Below are 19,698 nucleotides of genomic sequence, written 5' to 3'. Positions count from 1 at the left end.
TGGATTATTCTCCCCTTCAGGAGAATACACTTCAGGAACATTTAGGTGCAATACTAACCAAAATTAACAAACAAACAAAAATCAAGAAGAAATCAAAAATTTTGGGAATGTTGTTGAAATACTAAGATTGTGAACATATATTAAGATAAGGTCATACATTGATACTAAGGTTTTCATCCAGTTAAGCTTTTCCAACTATACAAATGGCACCTTATGACATCACTATGAAGTAAATACCAACAGGAGACATGACGTTATTACTGATATATGTTGGGAAAGTCTTTTTGTCTGATTTATAGGGGATGTCGTTGCAAATATTGCATCAGTTGCGTTTCTGGGTAATGGCAAGTTGCAGATATTTCCTTCACAGCAGGAAGTGCAGATCTGAAAGAAATAAAACTGTTCAGTAACCAGAGTTATTCCACTTTTGAAGATACCTCAGTACCTCAGACTAATGAGTGGATTTATCATGATGTTTGCAAACTATCACATTGGTCATTCTACTTATATGTTATATCCCTGCCCCCAACTCTTTGTCTGTCTGTCTATTTCCATTGTAAGCTCTTAGGTGTGGGGACTGTCTCTTATTCTATAATTGTACACTGCCTGGCACAATGGTGTCCCAATCTCTGTGGGGTTTCCTAGGGACTACTGCAATACAAATAACAACAGTATGGTTACAGTCACCCCTCCTTATTCTAGAGAGGCCTGGAGACACTGAATTTGTCTTGGATAGTATTAAGGTGTTCAGAATAGCAATTTGGGGCTCTGGCACAGGGTCAGGTGGTCATGAGAATTGTCTAGGACAGATGCGTGGCCTGGACAAGTGAGGTCTGCCATAGGGAGGGCTGTAGCATTCAGTTTAAAACAAATATACTTTTTTTCAGAGCAAGCCATTTAAAAAATAATACCCGTTTTGGCTGTATGCTTACAGCAGAGTCCATGCGATATGTAGCATAACTTTCAGAAATTAATCACGTATTTATCTAGGCCTTTCTAGGTGCCCATCACCTGATATCTAGGCTAATATAATACTGGAGAATTAAATACACCAAGATACATGTTCTATGTATACAGTCTATTGTGAATAAATACTATTCAAAGGCCTGAATTCTCAGTTACATTAAGACCCCTTTACACCATTCTGGCAGCGTAAAGAAGACTTATAAGGTGTGTAAAGTAAATTCAGCTTCAATGGGACTGCTCCCAATCCCATTTATAAAGTTTATCTTGTGCTTTTGTCTTGGAGGATCAGAGCCATAGTCTGTCTTGGAGTTTAATTACCCAGGCAATTTACTTCAGTTATTAAGAGTTCAATGGCCGAGAGAATTAAGTTCAGTTCCACAACAGTTAGTGATAAAAGATTTTAAATGTTACCAACCGGTCACATTTAAGAACAACATTCAGAAATATTTACGAAGCACGTTGGACACCACGCATCTTAACTGGCCTGAATGCTGGAAGTGTAGATGGGAAAGGATACATTTTAAGGCATATCACTCAGTCATGTCCTAGAATTACTGAATGCTAGCATAGGATAATAGATAGAAATGAGTATATGGGATTTTTAACTATCCTGCAAGACCCACATGATGAGTGTGTCCTAGTGGAAACACCACAACATTTCAAGGGGTGTTGATTCCTGTCCAGTATCCCTTGTTAAAAAAATGGAGCATAAAGTTGGTGCCAGTGACCGACACATAGCCAAATATAGCAGACATCACTGCAAATGAACATTTCAGGCAAGATTGTGCTGTGGTCCCATATGACTATGCAGGGACATGTAGGACTTGTCAGGAACTTGGGTCTTGGCTCAGGGAACAGAGGAGTTGCATGCCACCAAGAGCAAGTGAGTCGGGTTTGGGGGAGGCGGACGGAGTGGCTTCACCTCACTTTCAGGCATCAACCACTGAGCTGGCCAGGCACCAGGTAAATGTAAGTTGCACCCTTTTCAAGGCTACAGTAAGGTACTTCTCCTCACAGAGGGAGCAGAGAATTCCTTCCTGGGGCTACTGCATGATGTATCAATATTTAATGTCATTTGGGAAAACTTATCCAGTCAACATTAACATTCTCATTCCCCCCCCTCCTCTTTGGGGGCTGGAGGGGTGGTTTCTTGGTCACCAGCCCATGTCAGCATGGTTCCTGCAGAAATTGTAGTGACATGGGCTAAAAGAGAGGTGGGAGGCCAGGAACAGGTCAGGAGGAACATGGCCTCCACACAGATGACACAGGCCCCTGCGAATAGTGGGGGAGCCACTGGTTTGCCCCTGCTTCTTTTGTCCCTCACCATCAAGTGATAATGTGTAGGAGAACTTCACAGAGTTTCATGTGGCCAGGAAGGAGGGAATGCTATGGCCCTAAATTGCTAGAATACCACAGGGAACAGAGCCCGGTTACTCATAGGAATATCCTACCGGACCCTACTTTTGAAATGTGTCCGGAGTTTGAAATCTTGACTTATTTTTCAATAAAACAGCTTTTTTAAAATAACCCATTCCTGATAAAATTAGAAAATCCAGCGCAGGTATGGAATGTCTACTCCAAGTATTTTATCCAGCGTAGGATAAATAAGTCACCGCATGACTATTGACTGGCGGGTGCCCTTACTTACTATGCCCTACATTGGTGGGGCTACAAAAACACTTTGCAGGACAATGTTCCCACTCATTAAAAAGAACTGGGCTGAGAAAAGCAGGAAGTATAATAGTATAAGCAAAATTGTTTTCAATTTCATTAGAATGGTTCTCTTTCCTACGGTACCAGTGGATCTTTAACATACCATCAAAAATGTCTAGCCATGTCCCTGTCTTTCGTCTTGTAGACCCATTATTTTAATTCCTCAAGGAGGGTGGGATGATGTTACTCTTTCCTGTGTTTATGTTTTTGCACCTTTCAATCTGTGTATATACATACTGGCCCAAATCCTTCCTCAGTTATTACCAATTTTTATTCAGGCAAAGTTTCCTTTGCCTGAGAAAAGGGAGTTTTGTCACTGGGAAAAACTTGAGTAAGGACTTCAGGATTTGCTCCTGTATTTGTAAATGTTTATAGATTTTACTTAGATCTGCAGAGTTCATGCAAATTATATGCTCCCATTATTTAACACGGACCAAATTCACTTAAATCACTAACACCAGTGGGAGCAGGAGTTAGCCCATAATCTTCTTTACCTCATGCTTAAAAGGCTCGCTTCCCTTTTTTCTATAAATCAAAGCAACATGAACGTAGCAAAGGACTGATCAAAAATAGAGACATTACAATTTTGGTGATATTGTTCCACCTGTTGTATGTGTCAGACTTCTGGCTAAGAGCAAAAGATTTCTGCAGTTTGTACCAAAGCAGATAGTTTTTGCCCCTAACCTTGTGGCCTTCATGTTTTGAATCTATGCATCCAGTAGACAAACAGTCCTCCAGTGGCACGCAGCGCTTAGTGACAGATATACTTTCTCCACTGGCTTCCAATGTGTGTTGAGTGTAACAGTATCTTGTCCCTAGAAAGAGAAAGAAAAGCATTTTTGGTTCTGGACAAATTCTATTTATAATTCATACTTCACAGAGCTGCTGTGCTCACATTCTGGAAATATGGATGCAATCACTAAGTAAAGAAAGTCATGTCAAACACAAAAAAATGGAAGAAATATACCGAATTCCTATCCTAGATCAAACTGTAAATATGTACACACTAGTGCTGTAAGCTCTTATACAGCACCTCAGATCTCAAACATCTCTGAAGATTAGCGTTGGAAGAGACCTCAGGAGGTCATCTAGTCATATCTAGATATGGATCCAAATATCATGGGTGAACTAAAGAGACCTCCAAACTCTGAACATCCCAATATGGATCCAGGTCTAAAAATCAATACCTCAGGACCATCCCTAGTTTATAGCACTGCTAGGTTAAAAAAAAAAAGTATTAAATTGACACCAATTGCAGGAATTCACCATACACGTTTTGTCCCTAAAGGTGACCTTTCATGCCCCTTAACATCAATTTATGTGGGTTTAAATATTCTCTTCCACTAACTTCATGTACATGCTTTCCTTCCTCATGATTGAGATCACTGCAAATGTGAGTCATCCTTCCCATAGTCCATAGTCTAGACAGAGGACTGAATAGGTGGTCAGGAATACCAGTCTTCTAATCCTGGCTCTGCCACTGGCTAGCTGTGTACTCTAGGGCAAGTCACTTAGCATCTCTATACTTCAGTTTCTGCAGCTATAAAATGGTGATTAATGCACTTCCCTACCATGCAGGGCACTTATGAGGATTAACTAGCTCTATGTTTCCCAAACTATAATGAAGCCAATGACACTCTCCACTATTCCCACCGGGAATGCGCTGAAAATGTAAACCATTGTGTGAGTGATTAAAACAAAAATCATAATTGTCTTCATCTACAAAGGGAACAGAAACGCACTGGACTCTGATTTCCTATTTCTGTAAGATGATATAAACATAGGAAACATTTTTTCTCATTTTTATGTCCTGCTTGGTAGGTAGTGATGAACATCCTGCCTGCTTTCATGGGAAAAAAATGTGTAATTAAATTAAAGTGGATGTTCTTGTGCAGCTGTTATCTTTAACTGGAAGAGAGTGTCTCACAAACTCTTCACTTTCTAGGCATTCATCAACTACAAAGAGAAGGATTATTGAACTAATGTGTTATTAGTTAGCATGGGCAATAAAAATACCAGATGTTTGTCATAAGTTTGGCCAGCTCTGAACTTCAGTGGTGATACCCATGACAAACAGACTGGAGCATTTCAGATCTCTGAGGATGATCTAACAGACTGCCTTTGCTTAAATCTACAGTCACTACAAACACAAGACTTTTAATATATTTTAATATATATTCTACTAAGAGGTCAGAGCCTAATTTTATCGGATGCTGAGTGCTCTCTACTCCCACTGAAGGTGATGGGACTTGAAAACACTCAGGCCCAGATCCTCAAAGATATTTAGGCACCTAAATCTTATTGAAATCAATGGGAGTTAGGTGCCATTTAATACCTTTAAGGATCTGGGACTCAGCACCTCACAGGATTGGGCCTCTAGAGTAAAATCCATTCCCAGTAAAGCAACAGAACAAGGCCTATGCATGTACCACTTAAGTCTCACATAAACCTTATCTGTGGCATAGAGCCTGTGCTGCCCCTCTCCACAGGGGTGAAGTTTAGCCTTTATACATATCAGCTGAAACCCATTTACAATTCCATGTTGCTAGAAGACACCACAGTATAATGCACCCAATGGCTCTCTTTAATGGGGGTTTCGTTGTGATTAACAGACTTACTTTGGGCTGAAAAAGTTCAATAAGGGACAATATTTTACATCTTTTGTTGGAAAATATTCTAGGCAATAACCAGTGAGATATGTGCATTTTTGTGTCATGTGAGACCTACTCTTCCTCTCTTTCATAAATACTTCTTAGGTCATGAGCATCTCCTGCAAGGTAAGGATCACCCTGAAATCCTGTTGAAGTCCATTGGAATTCAGGGGCTCTGCAGCCTGCAGAATCGACTCCTTAGGGAGCAACAAACTGTGTTTAAGTATTACTGAGGGCCAGATCCTCTGAGGTATATAGGCACCTAACACTTACTAAAATCAATGGCAGTTAGGTACCTACATACCTTTGAGGATCTGGACCAGAGTGCCTGGGTGACAACTGAGAACACTTGGCACTTCACAAGACATGCTCAGTACCTTGCAAGATTGAGCTCTTACAGAGAATCATTGCAATGCTTGCATTTACCAGCTGCCATCTACATGCATCAGTGAAGATGCTCTTAACATCCCAAATAAAAGTCTTTTTTCCCTGGATTCAAAATACATGCATATAAAAACACTCTCAAGGGACTGAAGTAAAGTAATGTTCTTTGTGCATTCTAGCCTTTTGTTATATATTGCCTGTTTTCCCAGTGCAGAGTAAGTGCAGTGATCACAGCTGATAAGATGAAGGCATATCTTGGGTTTATATAGAGGACAAGAGGCAGCCCAGAGCAAAGATGAGTGTAAAAGTGAAATAGATAAATCTACATTACAGTTAATACCTTGGGGAGGTGAGAGCTTTGGTATGCTGAAGCTGATGGGGTCACAGGTAAGCAAATGGTCTGATGGACCTGCCCACTACATAAAGTTAAACCAAAGAATTGAAGAATACGTAATGGAATCAATGTCCTTTATCTGTGCATCATCTCTTGGGCACTAAGGTGTCCAAGGTCATGCAGGAACTGTGACACAATCAAGAACAGAACACAGTTCTCCTGTTTCCCAGATACTTGTCTTAATTATAAGATCATCTCGTATCAGGTTAAATGTAACCCAAATTTTAAGTTGTGCAAAAAAATGAATTAATAAAAAAATTATATATGATTTATCATTTGAAAATGTCTCTTTAAATGCAGCTTCAGTTATTAAAGGTGGAGCTCGTAGTGCCACTTATAGTTAAGGTTGCCCAACACTTTCCATTATAAGACCCCGTTTTCAGTTACTTATAATTTTGGCTACTTAAACAGTTCAGGCTAAAATTTCCCAGGCTGGATGTCTGCCTCAGAAAGAATTTTTTATTTTTTTTTAAGTTTCAACAAAAATGGTTCAGCCATTTCAGATCATTAAGATTAGGGAAAAATCTGTTGTTTTGTCCATGTTAAGAGAAATTCTTTCAACCATTCTGTCGACAAGCTCTGGCACCTCCATGCTGTGCCGTTTGCCATCACCATGAAAATTCACCTAAATTTGATCAAGTTATAGCCTCTGCAAAATCTCAGTTTGCTCATGCTCAATAGACACTTGTTAGAATTTGGTAGCAAGTTCTCCAAAGACTCCATCTCCACTGAGCATGCTCAAACCCCTCACAGCTCCTAGGAGCAACTGGCCTGCACGTGTCTATCCCCACAGAGTGACTGAGCATCCTGGAGCCTCAAGTGCTGAGCAAGCATTTCCTTCCAATTGCTCCTCCCAGCTGCTGAGAACAGCTGTGGTGCTGGACACAGGGAAGCTGGCTTGGGAGAGAGGGACAGGACCTAAGTGGGGATGGGCTAGGAGAAGAGGGGGTAGAGGCTGGAATGTGGTGGGGGACAAGAGCCAGAGTGCATGGGAGTTGAACAAGCATAGAAGTGAAGGGGGCAGGAGGTGGGGCACTGGAGGGGTGGTGTTGGATGGGAGCAGAAGAGGGAGCAGAAGCTGGGGCTTGGGTCTGTTAGATAGTAGCAGAAGGGAAGGGAAGCAGGAGCCTTAGGAGGTTGGATAAGAGCAGAGAGGGCTTGACTTTCAATTTTACCATGCTTTTAACATAGGCTTTTTAGATGTAATATGTATACAGGATCTGACCGTCATAACTTTGATGCTGCTTCAGATGGCACCTATCCACTTAACAGTTTGCCTCAGTTGTCAGACTCTGCTCAGTAGCCATTCAGGAACTGAATATCAGGAATACTCCAAGTGCAGGGTCATAACAGAACTGGATAACACACTGTGCTTGAGATGGGCCTACCCAGAAGAGAGGGCAGGTTAATGTACAATGACAAGGCATGAGCCTGCACTCTTCTGCATTCTAGCAAATGCTGTCAGTCATTCATGTTCACTCCAGGGGTTCATTCATGTTTTAATAATACACTGCACTAAATTTTAGTTATGCAGAAGTGTGCTTTCCATGGTAACTCTTGCATTTATGCTCCTGTGAAAGTGACTTAATTTTTTAAGTATCAGAGGAGTAGCCGTGTTAGTCTGTATCCACAAAAACAACAAGGAGTCCGGTGGCACCTTAAAGACTAACAAATTTATTTGGGCATCTGAAGAAGTGGCATTTTTACCCACCAGACTCCTTGTTGTTTTAATTTTTTAAAATATCTATTTAACTAAAACAAAGTTTCTGCTATTTAAAAAAAAATGCAATACCGAGAATTTTCTTATCTTTCAATATCACTTAACACAAGCAGTCCAGAAAAGGTTCAGATAACTGCAGCGCTGAGGTGATACAACTTTACTCCTCTAGCCCCCCCCCCCCGAGATAAAATCACCAACCTATGGAATGAGTAAATAACGTCAGGTCTTCACAATTACCCTGGGGGTCAATTTTCAGTTATAAGGTAAATTTTGAGGCCCGTTTACTAGAACTGTGACATGAAATTATTTTTTCTTCTTTCAGTTTGTTTAAAAAAAACTGATAAATTAGTTTATTTTGAAATGTATTTGCTTGGAAAGTTGGAGATAAAAAACAAACAAACACAGACACTGATTTTGCAATCCAGAAGGAACAAATACAGATCACATCTGACTTTCCTTACAATCTGAACTGAAAGTTTTCAGCCTGATTCTGACTCATGTAAGCCAATAGCGCTGAGTCCTTCAGTTACACCAGTGTAACTCGATTGACTCCAGTGGAATCATTCCTGAATTACAATAGTGTGAGAAGAGAATCAGGACCAACAGATTTTCACCAGTTTAAAATCAGTATTAAGTGATAGCAGAATTAATGCTTCTCTCTCAAAAAAACAAAAAAAACAAAAAACAAAACAAGACAAGCTACACTTGTTTTTTATTTGTCAGCTGTGAATTGTTCTGCTTTGTTCCATCTCTTAGACTTTCCTTTGCATCTGTTCCAAAATCCATGGTCAGAGATAAAAAGTGCCAGTGCAAGTTATACTTGTCATTTCTGCAGGACAGGAACATTTTAAAGAGCCAGAGCTGTAAGACGGAGTGTGTTGCATGCATTGCTGCCCAACACCAAAGTAACACTGTGCTGTCTAGGTTATTATTTTCCATTCATTCTAAAGAATGCCACTATAGGGAGGTGGCACACAAGGACTTTGTCTCAGCCTCTGAAGATAAATAAAGTAGGGCATACAGTGAATCTGAGCTTGGTTCAGGCTAAAGTCCAGCTACAAAGTACACTGTTCCCAATGTACCTTGACAGTTTTAGGACTAAATGCTCCATGCTATGTGAGCAAAATGCTATCTGATAACGCCATTCTAAGGAGATTTGGGGTTCTTTGTTCTAAAGATAAAAAGATGGATTCGAATTTCCACCTGGTCGATTCCGGGCTCCAAAAGCCCATATTTTGTAAATATGTCGTGATCCTGCTGTGGTGAAATGTAAGAGAAACCAAGCATTTTTACAAGCAGATAAAACAAACAAGCTTTAATACAAGGTAGAGTGGCAATAGTAGTTCACAGACATACCATCAAAAGCTGGTCTGCATAAGCCTGATTAACGAAATAAAGAGAGTCACTGGAAACACGATTTCCAAAAAGACAAAAAGAAAGCAATTGGCATTGCCTAGCTATTGGCTTCCCTTTAATGTCTAAATCAGTGATTCTTTGAAGCTGGGAAACATTTTTATTAAAAGCAAGCCTTGCGGTCATTCTTTTGTGTGTTATAGACTAGTCTGCAGACTGTTTTCAGTCACTATCATCATTGACAATTATTTAAAATAATGTGTATTCTTGCCAAAACGGGGGGAACTGCTACTATTGCCATGATTTGACACAAGCTGTTCTGATCTTTCATTGTTATTGAAGTTACATTAATTTAAACTCTTAAGAAAACAAATTAAATTCAAGAGGATTTCCTGCAGCTCTTTAGTTTAGTCTGAGACACAGGATGGCTGGTCTTTGCTATTGGGACTATTGTCTTTTGGTTTCTGAGATGCATGAAAAGCACTGACTACGGAAGGCATTTGCAATGGGCCAATCACCACCAAATCTAGGTATACAATTCAGAGAATTGCTGGATGAGAAAGCTAAAGGACATTATTCAATATATATTAAGTTCCTATTGAAAAGAACTGGCTAGATGAAGGCTGCTTTCCCAAAATGTCAGCTGCTTACATCTTGAGTTCTGTAGATTCAGTTGCAAAGGGTCAATCAGCAATATTTCTCGACCATTGTAAACTTCTCTTTGCTGCTCCTTTATTTTGAACAAGTTCATGAGTAACTCTGATAGGGCCAAATTTGGATCCCCTATGAATGGCTCAAGAAAATGGACTTAGTCAAGGGGACTTGTACAGGTTTTAGACGAAGGCGTACACCCGTGTGTGTATCCAGCAGCAAAGTGGAGGATACTCACACACCTGTTCTGCAGTGGCTGGACTATGATAGTTTATACCCTTGGGCTTCCCCTATCTATGGGAAGGATATGCTTGGCCAGTGGATCTATGTAGTGTTGATCAACTGGCCATGCCTGTCCGCCTCTCAATAGCACTGGGGAGAGAGACACCATGAATAAGGCTCCGTGTTTGTCACGGAGGTCACAGATTCCGTGACTTTCCATGACCTCAGTGACTTCTGCAGAGGCCTGTGCAGCTGGCCCGGGAGCTACCTGAGCAGCTCGGGCTGCCCCTGGGCCAGTCGCATCGGCTGCTGCTTGGGCAGTCTTGGGCCCACCCCCAGCAGCAGGAGTTGCGGGGGGGGGGGGCACTCAGGGCTGGGGATTGGGCTGCAGGGCGGTGCTTACTTGCAGGGGGCTCTCCAGAAGGGCTACAGGAACTCCTCTCCCTCCGCTTCTAGCTTCACATGCTGCCTCCGCCTGCAGGCACTGCCCCTGCAGTTCCTGTTGGCCACAGTTCCCAGCCAATGGGAGCTGCAGAACCGGGGCTTGGGGCGGAGCGGAACGGAGGCAGCACGTGGAGCTAGGAGCTGGAGGTCGCCGCTTCCCAGGAGCTGGGCAGGGAACCTGCCCCAGCCCCGCCACCCGAGCACCCACCGCACCCCCCGGGCTGCGGAGCTCCTCCTCCCTCCTCCCCCAGCACCTGCGGCGCCCCCAGGGCTGCCCCTCCAAGCCACCCCTCCTGTCCCCAAGTTTTAGTCAGGGGTATATAGTACAAGTCATGGACAGGTCACAGGCCGTGAATTTTTGTTTACTGCCTGTGCCCTGTCCATGACTTTTACTAAAAATACCTGTGACTAAAACGTAGCCTTAACCATGAAGCACTGCTTGTAGTACACAGGTAGTACACAGTCCCTTGTATCTCTGCCCCATTCTAGGCAGGCTAACTATGGGACTACATGGCCCCATCAAGGTTGGAGGATTTCTCCCAACACACAGAAACACAAGACAAAATGAGGAAGAGCAACAATGAGAGACAAATGGAGCGTGAAGACGACACTATATAAAAGATGTCAGTGTGGGCAAGAAATGAAAGATGAAAGCAGGAAGCAATTAATTGAGAGAATTAGGAGAGACATTCAGAGCATGGAAGAGAAGGTAAAAAGCAGAGAAGGGCATCCACAGAATTTGGATCCCTGTCAGGATTTCAAACACTTCAAAATTTCAGAGGTATTCAGATCTGGGATTCTACACTGTGCTCAATGCTAGGCCAATGGGAACAATTAGAAATGAGGCAAGATTTTAAAAAAATAAATAGTTTTCCAAAAGGCGGAATATACCTTTGATTCCCACCACTTGTTGGGCGTGGTTTAATTATGCCGGCAGGAGAAAACACTTCTGCCAGCATAGAGCGGCTACAGGAGACCTTACAGCGGCGCAGCTGCCGCGGTACAGCTGTGCCACTGTAAGGTCCGTAGCGTAGACATAGCCTTGGTTTCCTCCTCCCCTCCCCCCAAGCCCGAAGAGTGACTGACAGCTTCCACACTGCAGCCCCTTTCTGCTAGGAACTTCCTGGTTTTATACCTTAGCCAGCTTCTCTCCCAACTGGGCTTTATCAGCCATTAGTCATTTCCAGTCATGCCAGACTCTCCACCAGGTGTGGCCTATAAGGTTAATTGGCCCCAGCTGCACCACCATAACCCCTTCAGGGCTGGTGTGGGGTGAACATCTCATCACAGTTCCATTTCTAAAAGTGACTTACATACTTGGGAGCCTAAGTCCCACTGAAACTTAATTTCTGTTTCAGTTATGGGAGAATGTGGGGATAGATTAAAGCTCTAAACGTATCTACTGCAAAGGGAAGTGTGAGGGTTGGATGGATCATTTGTATCATCCACCAATCTTACTCACAGTAATTGAGGCTTACGGGTGTGAATAACCATCATCTGAATTCAAATACTCTTGGAGAACAATGAAAATCATAGGATCATTGAAATGTAGGGCTGGAAGGAACCTCAAGAGGTCAGCTAGTCCATCACCCTGTGCTGAGGCAGGATTAAGTATACCTAGATCATCCCTGACAGGTGTTTGTCCAACCTGTTCTTAAAAACCTCCAGTAATGGCGGGTATTGGATACCTGTGCATGTTATCACTTAAATGGGAATATTGAGGCATTTCCTTAACATAGATTTAATCTAAACAGATAGCATGGAGCTAATTTACCTTTTGGACAATAGATATCTGGAGCCCATCGGTTGCATTCATAATTGTCTGCTGCCTTTTCACAGGTGAAACATTTAAATCCACCAGGATATGGTGTGGCTGAAAAATGTAAACAAAATTCATTTAAACTGATGATCATTTAGCCAGTCTGTACCACGCTTTTTAAAGGCACCATGGTAATACTCTTTTTTAAAAATGTATTTGCTGCTTGATATGTGCACCCGAACCCCATCATAAATTGTCCTGGATTTTAAAATTCTCTAATCCAGGAAGAGCATTTATATACAAGTACAAGGGCCCAGTAAAACAGACATTACTCAGGAAAACTGCCCATAGCTGACGTCAAGGGGAGTTTCATCTGAATAAGAGGTATGGGATTGAGTCCCATAACCGCACTTGCTCATTCTCTGTAGCATATATTATTATTTCACAGCAGTATTCAATACTGTTACTCCATCCCCGTTGTTAACAAAATGTCAGCTGGACTAAATACTTCTGAAATCTGCCTCACAGAGGAAATACACTCACACTTTTGGATGCTGATTGATCTCCCAAATGAAAAAAAAATATCAATTTGCTGAACCTCCAGCTATCAATAATCTGCTTGAGTACAAGTTATTTAGCCAAATGTGAAACAAAGATTTAAAGTGCTCTCTTGGCAAGATTTCTGCAATACATCCCAAATTAATCCAAGTAAATGGATTTTTCCAGATATTGCCATCTCTCAGTACAATGCCCAGAAACTAACCAGCGAACAATAGGTGAAATTTACAATTGGCACAAAGCCAAGGCATTGTACGGGGCAATAAAATGTGGATAGTAGAAATTAATTTCACTCCATCTCATTTCAAGCAACCAATGCAAGATTCAGTACAACACCTCTACAGCCACTGTTTCAGTCCAAAGACTAGTGTAGTAACCATTGCACACCCTATATAGAGATGTTTGGGGCCCTTGAATCAACAACCTGTGGCCAGTCCCTGGATCTCAAACATCCTTTGAATACCAGCCTATATGGAGTTGGTATTGCATCTCTGAATGGTTGGTCTGTCCCAAAGCCCAATGAGCTTATATGGTTTAGAGAGCCTTGCACTAGACCCTTTGCAACATGGGTGAATTTCACCAGTTATGCCAACCTTGCAAAATTCTACTTGCCTGCTCCAGAGGGCAAGTAGCTCTTTTTAGTGGGTGAATAAAACATTATTCACTTCTTTAACTCCATAATCATAGGAAGAGCAGCTGAATAGATTTTGTGCATGGACTGAAAAATGTTCATGATAGTTCTGTAAGGCTAAGCTATGCATATGTTGAAAGTAGAGTGTTTAAGAAGCAGGTTTAAGACAATCTGTATCTCACTGATTTGCAAAGGTCTAGGTAAGTGCTGTGTTAAACTTTGTTTTTGTTGGACACAAAGCATTACATTGCACCTGGCCAGATGTAATCTTCTGAAATTAAAAGATAAGCCAATTTGTATTAGCAGAGACTGTCACAAAATATAGATTTTCTCCTCTAAAGGCAAAATACAAATCTGCCTATCAAATGATTATTAATTCAATTTTGGCAAACAACCCAAATGAGAGCACAGAAGTACTCCAAACTCTTCTTTATGGCTGTCTTCAGGCCAGCATCCCAAAACATATTCATCTCATAACAAGTGTCCAGGGATTGGAGGTTTTATTTTAAACAGTAAAAAGGAAATGGCTCCTCTGGATATCAAAAGGCAGGAAGGGGTCTCTGGAAATAGCTTCTAGACAACAGAGGCATGTGTGGCGAGATGCATGTGTGTGAACATTGCTTCTTGTAGTAGACCATTAACTAATACTATATCTGATAAAACAGAACAAAAAGGTGAACAAAAAGGAGAGGCTGTGGAAGTTCCTGAGATGCATGGTATTTTCTTTATCTTCAAAGCGCTACTGGAGTAAAATAAAGTTTCAAACAGTTGTTGCCACAGCTGTGAGTGAATCTCTTTTGGCTCTTGATCACAGAAGTGAATAAGCTCAGTAGACTGTGTTTCGGGACATAAGGCCTCAGTCCCTCAGGAAAGGGTGATTCCAAAGAAAAAACCAACCTCACAGTGCCCCGTAACTGCCTGTAACATTATCCATCCATTAACTCCCTTGGTCAGCAATGGTTCACTTTGTACCAGCTTTCTTTGGAAGACTACTGCGGAGATTTAGTTTTTGTTCAGCATACACTAAAAAAAAAAAAAAGGCTACATTTCTCCAACAAAGATGTTGGTTTTAGGGGTGTGCAAACACATTTTGCCTAATTTCAAACCCACTAGAACATATGTGGGTTCAAAAGTTTGACTCACAATGCTGAACATCATCAGATTCCATTTAGCAGAGGGGGGGAGGGGAGAAGGTGCAGAGAGGGAGAAAGTCGGGTGAAAAAGGAACACAGAGCAGGCAGAATGAAAAAAAATACAATGAGACTGAGAAGCTAATGAAAAAAATACACGCAGCTTCTTATATTGGTATCTAAATGAAATGCCTTAAGGACTTGGTTGTGCAGCCTTTGCTCATGTCGGTTAGCACTTAAATGAATAATCACTATGATTAAATAATTGCTCACCACAATAAGTAAGATCTGCACAACTGAGTCTTAAATTGGGCAGCCTCTAGTGCCAGTCTAGCTCCCTTCTCCCCCTAAACAGAGCTGGTTGAAATTTTTTTTTTAATTGTCAATAATAGTTTTTGTTCAAAATTCAACTTTTGATTAAAAGAAACCTGAAAATGTTTGGGATTTTCAGTCACCTCTAGCTCCTAACACATAGGCTTCCCTTTAGCTAGAGAGATATTGGAACAGACCTTTAGCTGGTGTAAATTTGCATAGCTCCACTGACTTCACTGAGTCTATGCCCACTGACACCACCCGAGGATCTGGCTTATTATTTTGAATGACTCATCCTTGGGGAAAATGGATTTAAGTGATGTGGGCAGAAGGACTGCAGTCCAGACTAGTGCCAGAACCCAGGAAAGAAGTTCACAAAATCTCAAGCTCTATGAGCTTCACCCCATTTCATCAATCAAAAAAAAACAGAGGCTCAGAAATTTAACAACTTAGTGGCTGAGGAGAGTGCAGGGATAACAGCCTTTCAGCTCTAGCTGAGTGTTTCCAGTGGGGCTTGGGCACTGGTAACAGTCACTGCCACCTGACAGCTGTTCCCTGGCCTCTGTGAAATAAATTAGTGATCTAAAACCATTTCCTAGTGGACAGGTGTCCATGCCACCAAAAATGAATAAAATCCATCACAGCCAGCACTATTGTTGGCAGAGAGCTCTTAGTAGAGAACTCAAGGACTGGGGGCCTAATCCAAAGCCACTGACTCTTTCCATTGACATAATAGGTTTTAGCCCAGGCCTTGATGAAGGACGGAGCCTTCACAAGGTTGAGGTCTATAGGCAGGGCAACATTAACAGGCATCTACTGCTGCTGCCTGGGTTGTACCTGTTCTGTGATCAACAGTCGACTTCAATCCCCAGGGCTGTCAATGTGGCACCTTTCCTGAGCGCTGTAAGTTGTGTTTTTATTTCCGCGAGTCTATCACAAAGGACAAAAGTTGCCTATAAAAGTGAATTGCGCTTACCTCAGCTGTCTGCCGTTTACACACATTAGTAAAAGAAAATAATTGTCCTAACAATCTGTAGAATTGAAACATAGGTGGAATGCTAGAGTGGGGAATGAGATACTTGGTAAGCATTGAGGACCGCTTCACATTATAAGCAAGCTTCCCCTTTGCCAAACCCTGGGTACTTATGGCCCAGACCTTGCAGCCTGTTGAGCACTGCTGAAATAAATCTAGAGAACCAAGAACTAGCACCTGGCACTCGCATTTATTCCACACCTAGGTAGGGAGGCTTCCGCATAGTACTCATTATAATACAGAGAGATGTTCAGCAATGTAAGCAAACCTCCACTGCCATACTGAATGGAGACATGGTGAGCAGGGGATAAAATGGGTGTGTCAGGGCCAGCGAGAGTGGGAACACAACATTGCAGTGAATGCCAATGATGTGTGTAGCAGCTGTTTTCACTACCAAGAGTAGTGAGTTATTTGAGTGTGCGAAAGAGCTGCACTTAGAGAAACTGAGAGCAGAGACAGCCAGGATGATCAGGTGCTGCTAGAAAAATGTGTCCTAAGTTTACTGGAGAACAGTATCTCAAGGCCAACTGCTCAGTGCCTCATGACATGTACTAGCCAAAATGTTTTTGCAATCCCATTAGTCTGTAATGCCAATCCTGGTAGTTTACTTCACTTTATTAGACTGTCAGTAACAAAATACCAGGTTCATCCATCCTGCCAGTTGTTCAGTGCTGCTGTCGCAGAGCTTTCATCTGAACCCCAGATGGATCAAGCCCTAAAAATACATTGAGCTAGGTGACCTAGAAGATCCCTGAAGATACCTGTCTGATCAGCTTTATTACATCATTTCAATAGCACAGGTAGTTTGGCTTTTAATTGTTTGTTGTCATGTAAACTGACCAAGAAATATCTTTCTGACACAAAGTATATTGTGTGTACGCACATATAAAACATATTTCCTTTCTATTTTAATAACTTACTTTCTGTAGTGCAGAGGCTAACTTTAGAAAAAGGTACATATCCCTTAAACTACCCAATGTTTCTGCTGTCTGAATTCAGGGTTTTTTCTCTAAGCCTTGGCACAGTGACATCCTATTTTAAGCATGTGAAATGAATCTTACTTGAAGGATGAAGGTAGATAATATCTTTCACTGTAAAGTCTCTAGGTTGAACTGCTTTCAGACAGTCAGCGATCAGGCTAAGTAGCAGAACCCAGGCCAGGGTAGGCCAGGATTCCATTGCAGAGTGGGGCCTCACTCATACGGGTTTCTTGGGAGCAAGTCCTCTTTATAATTGGAAGAAAAATGCACCTATAATACAAAGAAGAAAAAGAAAGAAAAGTGAGACTATTACAGCTACTGTCTCAATAGCCCATCCAAGGGCCAATCCTCATCTAAGCACACAGCCCAAGTAACCAAGCTTGGCACTAGGGAGTTGTGCAGGGGCCAGGAAAGAATTCTACTTACGCCCTAAGGCTAGAGCTGCAGTAGCCCTCTCCTCCCCTGTAGTTGTGGATCTACCACCTCTGCCCCGTCCTTCCATCCATCCCAGCCCACTAAGCCCTTCTCTCAGCTGAGGCACAGGGACCTCCTCAGAGCTGTGCTCTGCTAGAAGCAGCTGTGGAGTTGAGTCCTGACTGCAGTGGACTGCACAACGTTTTTGCACTGCACAAAGTTTTGAACCAGGATCTGAGAATTTCAACTGCATAGATTCTAGTGGGGTCAGCAAGCTCCAAAGCAGAGATGGGAGAGAGTTTTGCCCCGAGTGAGCAGCAGGACAGCTGTCAAAGTCTCTGGCTTCTGTAACGCAACAACAAGGTGAGTTTAGATTGCTTAGTAAAATTTCATGTGACCTTTATTTTTTTAAAGAGGGGTACTATCATCCCATTAGAAGCAGTCCCCTGAAAAATCCCAGTGTGATTTATCACATCTGAGTTATAATGAGATCTAACTAGTTCTATCTTAGAGACCACTGGAAAAGTGCCAGACTCAGACAATAAGAAATCCAGTGAGGAAATTCAATACAAGATTCTTGTTAGCAGTGTGTGGTCTAAGGCACATTGGAGCAGCTTCTCTTCATACACCTGTTCTTGGGAACCAGAAAGGCTTTAGGGCTCAGTGTAAAGAGACTGACATTAAGTTGCTGTAGTCACCAGTAATATACCATCATGTACAACACAGCTCTTCCCCAAATCCTACCCTCTCACTAAAAACACAGACACAAGTCATTGCTTCTTCTCTCCCTATTAAGATCCTGTTAAGAACTAAGCATCTTTGTCACAAAAGTGGCTTCTCAGTGATTCAGAGAATTCTGCAAGACAGAATACACCATTTCTGAGGAATGCTCCCCTCAAGAGAGGGATGTTTGAAGCCTCAGGGAGGTGCAGAAGGCCTGGCCTGGAAATCTCACAGATATACTGGCGCTGTAGGAAATGCAGGGCTTAAACCCATGGATCTTACGGCATCTGCTAGGAGAGCAGGATGCTCCACATTGCTCTCTGGATTTCTCTGGCAGTACAGCTATGTTAAAATCTAGGATACCATTAGACCCCTCTCCCAGGCCTGCACTTTCCTCAGCCATGCCCCTAGAGTGGGAAGAAGTTATGGAGGAACTGTTGATCTAAATATGCTGGGTAGTCAGGGGAACATGCTATGTAGACTGGCTGCTCCCCAACTGTACCCCTCCCCCCTCGCTCCTACATGCTTCACCACAGATCCCAGCTGAGCGGTGCCCATGTGGAAGTATTCTGTGAGCTTCTAAGGGGGAGCAGATGGTGGGGTCACCACTCAGTACCCTTCTACTCTTTAGTTCTCATCTGGGCAGACCTTTTCTCTTTTGCTCCCCTCCACGATGCAGAAGGAAGGGGAGTATGGAACCCATAGGAGTAACTACATAACAGTATAACACAAAGCCTGTATCTAACATAAACTACAGCAATGCTAATCAGAGAGGCCGAGGGCAGCATTCAAAATAGAATCTGGATTGAGTTTGGGCTAAGGTTCAGGCTTTGGATTTGAAGCCAAATGCGAGACAGGGTTTGGATTTACTGTCACAAAGCAAGTCAGTGGTAAAGGCAATACTAGAGCTCAGAGTCTCTGGCTTGTGGTCACTCAATTATAGCATACTGGCACAACACAGAGGGAATTTAGGTGGACAGAAAATTAACCAACTGAGGGTTTTTTGTTTTAGGACCTCAGATTTTATCACTACCACCCTAGTGAAAAGAGCCATGGATCGTCTATTCACATGCATCCACAAGTGTCAGGATTTTGGTTTTAGGTCTAAGTTATACGCACCACGTTTAGAGTGAATTGTCATGGCATTCTACTAAACACAACCCAAATACCTTTCATTTCATTTGAATGACAAAACAGTTTTAGTTGAATAGTGTCTTTGACCATTATGCCATGTGATAAGCAGTATCTCTGATAGAACACTGTACAAACAAGGCCTGGTTCTCGTCACACCCCCGTTTTACTCCAGATTTATGCTAGGGTGAGTGAGAGGTTCACCAGGTTTATTTTCATGTCAAAAATTCTGCATAAAATGGACAGTGGAAGAGATTTGTCTCACCTTTTAACTCGACTGAGTTTTCCATTGCCCTATCTCCCCTAGCTACCTTTTTATGGAGGAAACAGGATGGGTGAAGCTGTGTGTTTATTCAGACTGCTGTGCACTTCACAGCATAATGAAATAATTTGGTATTTTGATCTAATGGCATATTATCAGTAAATGCAGTGCCTGTGTTAAGAGCTAGGTGATAAGGATCAATGGCTGGTCTAAACTAAGGTCCCTAAAGACTCATTTCAGTACTGAGATTCCTTCTCCACTGCCTCA

The 19,698-nt window shown here is 42.2% G+C and overlaps 1 protein-coding gene across 1 annotated transcript; it reads right to left on the bottom strand.

Annotated features, from left to right (window-relative positions):
- Positions 1-222: 222 nt before the first annotated feature.
- LYPD6 (LY6/PLAUR domain containing 6) lies at positions 223-17,100 on the bottom strand. The gene is made up of 4 exons (XM_065413822.1): positions 16,983-17,100; positions 12,273-12,371; positions 3,364-3,494; positions 223-384 (listed from the first exon to the last, which is right to left on the bottom strand). Exons 1-4 carry the CDS (start codon positions 17,098-17,100, stop codon positions 223-225), a joined length of 510 nt encoding a protein of 169 aa, XP_065269894.1.
- Between the last annotated feature and the right edge of the window lie 2,598 nt (positions 17,101-19,698).

This window comes from Emys orbicularis, chromosome 11 (genome assembly GCF_028017835.1).
Source record: "Emys orbicularis isolate rEmyOrb1 chromosome 11, rEmyOrb1.hap1, whole genome shotgun sequence".
NCBI classification, from domain to species: Eukaryota; Metazoa; Chordata; order Testudines; family Emydidae; genus Emys; species Emys orbicularis.
Note: the sequence above shows the minus strand (reverse complement) of the source record. Positions and strands in the feature narration are given on the sequence as shown.

What these genes read in the sequence shown, in the direction of transcription:
- LYPD6 (XM_065413822.1), bottom strand. Translation starts at nt 17,100, where the DNA reads ATGGAATCCTGGCCTACCCTGGCCTGGGTTCTGCTACTTAGCCTGATC. An exon ending in TATCTACCTTCATCCTTCAA is followed by an intron (nt 12,372 to 16,982) that starts GTAAGATTCATT and finishes TACATTTTTCAG; the next exon opens with CCACACCATATCCTGGTGGA. An exon ending in AGATATCTATTGTCCAAAAG is followed by an intron (nt 3,495 to 12,272) that starts GTAAATTAGCTC and finishes TTCTCTTTCTAG; the next exon opens with GGACAAGATACTGTTACACT.